General features: G+C 36.7%; 1 protein-coding gene across 5 annotated transcripts in view; it reads right to left on the bottom strand.

Moving 5' to 3' along the window:
• Positions 1 to 632: 632 nt before the first annotated feature.
• The window catches only part of CEP78 (centrosomal protein 78), a 29,697-nt gene continuing 20,962 nt past the window's right edge, over positions 633 to 9,367 (bottom strand). For 3 of the 5 annotated variants that reach the window (XM_059926469.1, XM_059926470.1, XM_059926473.1), the window contains 5 exons: positions 4,624 to 4,701; positions 3,242 to 3,408; positions 2,217 to 2,388; positions 1,847 to 1,894; positions 633 to 1,297 (listed from right to left, as the gene is read on the bottom strand). In XM_059926469.1, the coding sequence (XP_059782452.1) occupies positions 734 to 1,297; positions 1,847 to 1,894; positions 2,217 to 2,388; positions 3,242 to 3,408; positions 4,624 to 4,701 (1,029 nt within the window). In that variant the 3' untranslated portion in view covers positions 633 to 733. The remainder of the gene's footprint in view (positions 1,298 to 1,846; positions 1,895 to 2,216; positions 2,389 to 3,241; positions 3,409 to 4,623; positions 4,702 to 9,367) is intronic. The other 2 variants (XM_059926471.1, XM_059926472.1) reach the window with 2 other exon arrangements.

Below are 9,367 nucleotides of genomic sequence, written 5' to 3'. Positions count from 1 at the left end.
ACAAATTCAATAAAGACTTTAAAAATGGTCGACAGCAAAAAAAAATCTTTTTAAAAAAAATCACATAAATCAGAAACAAATGAAACATAATAAAGTCCATACATTAAAAAAAAGAGCATGGGTTGTGGTCAAATCCCAGCTAACCACTTACATATAGCTGTGTAATTTTGGGCAGCTCACATAATGTCTCCTCAGACTCCTCATCTATAAAATGGGGATGGTAATAGTTCCCTACCTCATAGCGTTGCTGTAATCCATAAACACGGTTAAGTGCCTCGGTAAATGTTTGATGCTCTCTGGTTATTGTTAATTAAAATACATTAATGGCTTCTGGCCATATGATTTATAATAGTTTGACATTTAACCAAATGGTAAAACTATTCCATTTATTATTCCCATCTCTTTTTACCCCTTACCCTGCTTTGTTGTTTATGTTTTCTCCCACCAGAGTGTTAGTTCCAGGAGAGTAAAGGCTTTTTTTTGTTCACTGCTGAAAGCAACAGCACCCAGAAAAGTACTGTACATATGAAGCCCTCAGTAAACACTAGCTGAGGAATGGTGCAAACTGTCACAAGGAAAAATACACCAAAACTTTCATTATAATAAAAAAGTATAGATAAATTTTTCTCTAATGGCTTCCAGTCAAGTATTTTAAAACACCATATGCTATACTAAAAACATAAGTAATTTATTAAAATTTGAAGGCAAAAACATAATTTTAAAAGATTTAGACTTATGTTAGGCGTGATAGAGTATGGATGCTTTCTTGAAATTCAAAATCAGATCCAAGAGTATCACTTTCAGAATGTTCTAGTAGACTGAGTTTACTTTTAGTTGTCTTTGATGAAACAGTCACTATTCTACTCTCTTTCTTAACAGAAATGTGTTTTTTTGAAGACTCACTTTTAATTGGTTTATTAACCAAAGAATTATTTTGCCCAATTCCTTGGCTTTTCTGCTTTACAGGTGAGTCAGAGCAGGAATGCAGGTCCTCCCCAGGTTGTTTCTTAGCAGAGTATTTTTTGGTATATTCACCTGCTTTGGTCATTTTCTCTGAAGAAGACCTGCTATTTCTAGATAATTCCTCTTCTTTTCTTTGACTTCCAGTTCCAGAAATGACATCTACTGAAGGAGGACATGTTCTAGCAATGAAATCTTCAAAAGACTCCTGTCGCTGCTCTGTGACTGTAAACCCCAGGTTATCTTTGGAAGTTTCTAAGGCCTCCTGAGTAGAGACTGGGACCTGGAAGGAGTCGAGAGACAAAGGAATCCTAGCATCACCTGTAATTTTCTGAAACTGGAAGGAAAAACAAAAGACAAGACAAAAATTCAGTGATGAACAAAGCCAACCATTAAAAAGTAGAGTTCAAAACTTCAATGTTACTCTGCGATATTATTATTAAGACAGTCAATTGATTATTCAGAAGATTTCAGAGCCAGTTTCTTTCTAAATATATCTTGCCAAGTGATTCTCAACTTAACCTAGATATATCCAAGACTATGTCCGCTACATTTTCAGACTTTGGTGATTGGGGTAGTTATTACCCATTTCCTTTCCCTCACTAAAAATAAAACCCTATTCTGTAAGAAAATTAATTTCTTTTCTATCCTCCAGGCACATGTAAACAGTATATAGTTTGTGACAAGACTGTGTTCTCAAGCTGTCAGTTCCCAAGACTAGTCTGAGATTGGCTGAGGTGGGCGAAGGGGGCTCCAAGTAAGGCTAGAGGAAAAGCTGACAGGTTTCCCCTCCCATTCCCATGACCAGGTGAGTCACTATAATATGTTACCTATTAGCTATGTCTGGATTACTTATTTTAAAAATTATCTATATCAGTACGTGTACCTTCATTAGTGTTCCTTCATTGTAAGCTGACTGCATACAAATAGAAACCTAGATAAAATATGAATAGAATAGACATTTATACAATTTAAAATCTGGAATATTTTCTCTAATGTTTTCTTTCTTCATTAAGGATAGTTTGCTTTAACTCATAAATTTTCTAAAGAACTTCCAGTTTTCTTATATACAACAATACAGTATCATGAAATGGGCCCACATTTACTAATCTCAGATTTGGAGAGGACTCCACAGTCTTCTAGCTACCGAGCATGTGAACTATGAGAGACTGACCATTATTATTTTCTCTCTGACTTGGTCATTTCCTTTTTGCTGATCACTCTTAGAATCATTAAGTGCTGTTCTGTCCACTTACTTGGATATTTTGCATTTGTCCTAAGGCACTCTGCTTTGATTCTGATTTTTCTTCTTCAGGTGCCTTCTTTTCTTCTTTAGGTGGACTACTAACAGTAGAATTCATCTGGGGACGACCTAGTAAATGAAAATCTGACTGATCTATACCAGCCATTGTGGCCAGCTGACCAAGCCTGGACCAGAGGAGGAAAGGAGAAAAGATAAGGTTATTATAATCACATAAGAGCAGTTTAGATTTCCCCAGACCTACAATCATGAAATACTTCTAAAATCTTAAAAGCCAACATCCTACCCCTGACTACAAGCCTCTCTCTCCCCCAAATTCTTAGCCCTTTCCAGATTCATCTTCTAGGACACATCCCATCTCCTTACCTATTACCGCTCCATTTTAAACACTGTCTCACTAGCAGCTTCAACATCTACCACGCACCTCGTCCACTGCCTGTCACACCTACATTCCCACACTTCTTTACCACCTTTCCTGCAGTTTCCAAGAATGTGTTTGTTCCTTCCTGCCCAACACCAATTCATTCACTGGCAAAACACCACTCCATCAACTATCAATCTCCACTTCCCTCTTTCAGCAAAATTGCTCCCAGTTGAGAACCACTGACCTATATCTTCCCTGCAGATTAACAGTAATTTTTATGTCTAAGACAAAAATAACTTTAATTTAAACTTATCAAACAAGCAAATAAGTGAAAGATAGGAAAACTCTTATGCATTCCCGAATATTTTCAATGAAAATTGCCTTCAATTTAGTCTTTACAAAAAACTATACCTACTAATTACTCTGTCTACAGGTTACTCTTCTATAATGGGCTCCCCACTCTACCAAAGCAGGCTCCCCTATTTGCATTTCTTAAAAAATTTAATTCCTCATTTTAAAAAGTCAACTATATTACCTATAATTGCACTAAATTTGGCTAAATATGCCCATGGAAGTGATGAAAACTGCTCCAGTTCCTCAGCAAACTACCATTATAGTCACAAAGAGAAGAACGCCATGAAGAGGAATGAACTAACCCAGCATCTTTAAGGAGATCCAAGAAAGCATGGAACTTCTGAAAAGAATTCTCAATGCTGCCCAAAACACCTTCATCGTCCAGGATCATGCTTGTCAATGAGTGTGCATGAAGGGCTTCAGACAAAGAGAAATTTATATTTCTTAACTGGGCGTTTTCATGTTCCAGCTATAAAAGAAAACTGAAAATGTCTGACATGATTTTTTCTCATTGTCATCAAAAGTAGTCCTCTAGTTTCAAGGAACAAAATTAAAACACTCAAAATGTAATTAATCTGTAATTAACCTAACTCTCCACCAGTAAAGACAGAGACCACATCACATAATAACCAAAACCCACAGGCATGCAACAAAGTTTCTTATACAACACTTAGGTAGTATATAAATAAACCAAAGTTATCATTTTAATAATGATCTTTCAAAAAAGATCACATTTCTAACTGGTTAAAATCATATTGGAGCCTCATTCCACATTAGAAAATTACCTGCTTTAAGTTTCCCTTAAATTAGAAAATGAAATATAGAATGTGATTTGGACAAAACATATTACAACTCTGCTGAATGTTAAGAATTAACTTTAGTGAGCAAAATATCTAATGCTTACGTTTAAAAGTGCTAAATCATACCCAACCGAATTTATTAAATGTACGATCACCAATATTTTCTTTGGTTTCTTGAAAATATTCACTGCCGTGCACTCTTCCCCTTCCGCTCATCATCTATGCACTTAAAACCCCCTATAAGCTCAACTCTAGTATTTCTCAGAAAGGCCATTATGTTCATGATGCCCCTTTTGCCTTATATAAGCAGGTGCTCAACATTTATTGAATGAGTGTCTGCCAATCCAATGGATGCACTTTCAAAAATTCCTCTCTACACTCACCCTGTGATAAATTATATTTATATAGAACTTTTTAGATTATGCCCTGCTTTCATGCACATTACCTAATATAATTATCAAAGTATATATTTTTATCTCTCATTGCATTCTTAGAAGTTTTCCAATATCTTAAATTTATTTAAATGATTCACTTTCCTAATTCATTGCCAGGAGAGTCTCATCATGTTTTTATGTTACTGTATATACAGTATATGCACAAAAATTGCTTTCTTAAATCAAAGAATCATGAACAGAAAATAAGCTAATGTCATATAAAAGCACACACACACACACACAAAACCAGATTTTCACATTTTTAAAAATATGCTTTCTGGAATATAGATCATATGATCACTAAATACCAGTAAATGCAAAAGTCCATATGATATAACCAATTTGCAACATATTACAGTTTTAAAGTTTACAAACTATGTGTATATGGCTTAAAATCTAATCAAAATAAAATCAAAACACTCTCAAAAGTATAAGAAGAAACTTGTTTACCTCACTGACTCGTTTATCAGCCTTTAGTCTTATTACTCTTTCCTCCTTTAACTGCTTTAGGCACTCCTCCAGTTTTTCCTACACAAACAGAGTAAATATTATAATAATTCATAGTATAATACCCAAAAGCCTTTCCAGCTATAGGTCTCATCAGGATTTAGGGGCAGAGCCAGACGTGAACTCAGATTTTAGTCTGCTACTGGTAATATCATACCATGCTAGTGAAATGAATTAACAAAATATATCAAATTAGCATAGTAAAGATTTATTTAAGTTCCACTTTCCAACATAAATTTGTGGCAGCCCACCATACAAGCCATATGTGTATAACATAGTAAGTCAGAAATAAAAGTTCAGACCAAGAAAAATTCTAGTTTTATTTGTGGGTCTCTTTATAGTAGGAAATCCTATTAATGAACATGCTTAACATACCTGAATTGTGTAATTGCAGATTCAAAAGCATTTTTTTAAAAAGTAATCACTTTTAAACCAATTTACAGTCAAGCACTGTTCCTGGAGTTCTCTGGGCATTAAGTAATCTAATCATCAAAATCGTAAGGGGGGCTTCCCTGGTGGCGCAGTGGTTAAGAATCCGCCTGCCAGTGCAGGGGACAAGGGTTCGAGCCCTGGTCCGGGAAGATCCCACATGCTGCGGAGCAACTAAGCCCGTGTGCCACGACTACTGAGCCTACGATCTAGAGCCCATGTGCCACGACTACTGAGCCTACGCTCTAGAGCCCATGTGCCACAACTACTGAGCCCATGTGCCTAGAGCCCGTGATCCACAACAAGAGAAGCCACCGCAGTGAGAAGCCTGTGCACCGGAACAAAGAGTAGCCCCCACTCGACGCAATTAGAGAAAGCCCGCGAGCAGCCACGAAGACCCAACACAGCCAAAAATAAATAAATAAAATAAATTTATTTTAAAAAAATCCCATAAAACCCTACGAGGAAAGAACGATCACTAACTCCATGTTATTTTACAGATGAGGAAAACAGAGGCAGAGAAGTAGAGTAAGTAGAGCAGCACAGCCAAGGTCACACCACTAAGTAGCAGAGCCACACTGGGAACTCAGGAAGCTGGGTGCCATTCCTGTTCATGGAGGTGGTAGTCTTCCCATCACCAAGGTCAATAAAATAAAATGAACACTGATAAACTCTCTTTTGAGTTTTAAGGACTAAGACACTTAGGTCCCTGAAGTGGGGACACTGCTTGCAACAGGCAGAATTCTAAAATAGCCCCTAAGACTCCTACTTCCTGAAGTACACAAACCTTCCACTCATCCAATCAAACCCTAAATCTAGGTGCTGGAGTGAAGGGATTTTGCAGATGTAACTAAGGTTCAAAATCAGTTGATTTTTTAAGAAAGGGAGATTATTCTAGGTGGATGTGACCTACTCAGGCACCCCATGAAAAGGACCTGAACTCTTCCTAAATTGAAGTACAAAAGGGACAAGAGGGAGACTCTCCATTCCTGGCTCTGAAGAAGTCCAGTGTTGCAGCAGGGAAGGCAAGCGAGAGGCCTCTAGGAGCTGAGACTGTCCCCCGACTGACAGCCAGCAAGGAAATGGGGACCTCTGTCCTGCAACTGCAGAAGCTGAATTATGCCAACAAGCCAAAGAAGCTTGGAGGCATTCTTTCCCAGAGCCTCTGGATGTTAACACAGCCAGACTGACATCTTGATTTCAGCTCTGCGACCCACACAAACTATGGTGAACATCCAACGTTTGGGGCTCAATGTCTTACACTTAAATTTCACGTGCTTTAACACTCTCAGGAGGGAACCCACATGTTCCCGTGTGTATCTGAGCAGGAAACCCAGTCACGCTGTGCCTGGACTTCTGACCTACAGAACTGTGAGCTAGTAAAATAGGTATTGTTTTCAGTCAGTAGGTGTGTAGTAAAAGAATTAATATTCTACTCAACCTCCAGGTTCGTGAACAAAATAAATGACTGTCATTGTTTTAAGCCACGGTTTTGGGGTGGTTTCTTATGCAGCGATAAACAATCAGAATACCTATACTTATGAAACTGCTTTGAACAATCACTTTAAGAATGAGGAACTCTCTTATATGCCATCATTGGGAGAGGAACTCGTATCACTTTCTGGAGAGTAGATTTTGGTACCTAACAACAATCCTACATCAGGAGTTTACCCTAAGGAAATCAAAGATGTGGACAAAGATTTATGTACCAACATGATGTCATAAGATTGTTTATAACCAAACCCTAGCAGAAAGCTAAGAGCCTCCAAATTGGGATTGGTTTAAATAAAAGTAGCTCACTGTATGAAGGAATGTGCTATGAAGCCACTAAGAAAAGAATGACAAGAGGTCTCAACCAGAGTTAAAGAATGGGCTTCAGGAGTTCTACATTCAAAATATACCTGTGCGTTCTTCCTGGGAGATGGTGCATAAGCTTAATCAAATTCTCTAATGTAGAAGAGTATTTAGTGACATGACAAAATATTTTTGATACTTTTTTAAGACAAAAGAGCAGATTAGGTGTGTGTACATGCAGAGGTGGCTTTTATTTCCTTCAATAAGTTGTTCACTGTTTTCAAAAATTTGCTCAATGAACATATATTTTTATATTTAGAACATACTTAAAAAATTGACAATCTAATAACTTCAAATTCTTTAATGTTTCCTTACTAAAGCCAGCCAAGTTTTCAATGGGGAAAAAGGGAAAAAAATTGCAAAATTCCTCTGCTTTTAATATAATGGTTTAATAAATCTTCTAAAACTGATTTCAAAGAAATTCTAAACAAATAAGCAAACAAACAAAAAAAACCTCACCACAGTCAGAGGAAAGTAGACTAAAAATCCCTGACTGGTTCTAAATAGCACATCAAAGTGCAATTACATGAAATAGTTTCTCCCTCTAGTGGAGGGAATTAGAACACAGTGTTAAATTTCTGTGAAAAAGTGTACCCTCCTCCTACAAAGTATTAATAATTCATGTCCCTTACATGGAAATATGGAACCAAAAAAGTTAGAAAGTAAAATTGCTTGATATTCTATTACTTAAATAAGACTAATGATAAGGCTTTGGAATAATTTTCCTTCCTGTCATCTGCTCTCCTTCCTCCCTTCTGTACACTGGCTAGGGTGATTTTTCTGGGACAAAGCTCCCATCATATTGGATATCAGATTTTATGTTCAACTTTTTTCCATTTAACATTGAAACCAATCATTGCGCATATAATCAGGGGATTCATAACCCTGATTTTTTTTTGTGGGCTACAAAATATTCCACTGAGTGGGTTTACTGGTTAACCATTTTACACATTTAAATTCTCTCCAACTTTTCAATATTATAAGACAAAATAACCGTTTTTATGCATGAAGGCTTTTTCAATATTGAGAATGACGATCTTGCAATAAATCCATAAAAATGAGTTTGAGATCAAAGCAAATGAACATTTTTAAGGCTCTGAGGTACCTATCTCCAAACTTCTTTCCAAAAGATTTCTAAGATTTTATACTGCCATCAGCGATGTATCACTTGGTATATAACCTCTACTATAACTGTTGGCTTACTTCCTCACTTAAAGGGCAAGTTATTTGAAGAAAGGGGTGTATTTTATTAAGTGTTTATCCCCAGCACCTGTGCCTAGCACAAAGTAGACGGTCAATAAATAATTGCTTAATAAGGAAAATCCCTGCCAATACAAGATGTATGTGTGTGAAAGACAGACTATGTTTTTCTCTAACTGGATAGATGAAAACTTGTCATCTTCTTTAATGTGCAATTTTTTTGCTTATAATTAGTAATTAAATTCTCTTTTAGATTATATTCAGATTAAATTCAATAAAAATTCAGATTCTCTGAGGCAAATGGCCCTGGCCCTACCTATTAGCTATATAACCTTGGACAAGTTCTGTAACTCTAGGTCTCAACTTCCTCATCCATAAAATGGAGATAAGCTCCCATATCACAGAGCTCTTGTGGGGATTACATGAGTTAAAACACATATAAAATTAGAAGAGTGCTTGGTACACAGCATATGTTCAGTTAATGCTGAATGAATGAACATGTGAACGCAAACAGTAGTGAAGGGCTTAAAATGAAATAGTCTCATCCCACTCGCACATCCAGCACTCAAGAAGCGACCGATTCTTTAAGCAGGTTTTTAACTGTAAAATACGATATGCGTACTGAGAAGCGCACAGAAAAAAACTGTCAATGTGACAAATAAAAAGAGAATACTTACATAACCACTACTCAAATCTGAAAGTATTGATACTTGTCAGCATCTCAAAAACCCCCCATATCCTTTTCTCATCACAAGCTCCTTCCCTCTTCCCGGTTGAACACCATCCTCATTTCTCAACAATCATTTCCTTTAACCTGCATGCATCCCTAACAAAAGAGTTTAGTTTTGTCAACATCTAACTTTATGTAGAGGATCATAGTATATGAAGTCTTTTCTATCTTATTTCTTTCACTCAACATTGGTTTAAAAAATTCATCCACATTGCTGCCTGTAGCTCTAGTTCATTCAATTTTATTGCTTCATAGTTTTCCCACTGTACGAATACACATAATTTATTTAATTTTTGACTCTTAATGGACATTTGGGGTTTTTTCAGTTTGTGCTAATGCAAATAATGCACACGAATCCTGCTGTACCGGTTATTCTGGTGCATTTATACAGGGCGGGGGTGAGGGCTGCTGGGTCACGGGGTATTTATATACCTTCAGTTGATGGAGAGTGCTAAATGCTTTCCAAAGTAGTTG

This window comes from Balaenoptera ricei, chromosome 6 (genome assembly GCF_028023285.1).
Source record: "Balaenoptera ricei isolate mBalRic1 chromosome 6, mBalRic1.hap2, whole genome shotgun sequence".
NCBI classification, from domain to species: Eukaryota; Metazoa; Chordata; class Mammalia; order Artiodactyla; family Balaenopteridae; genus Balaenoptera; species Balaenoptera ricei.
Note: the sequence above shows the minus strand (reverse complement) of the source record. Positions and strands in the feature narration are given on the sequence as shown.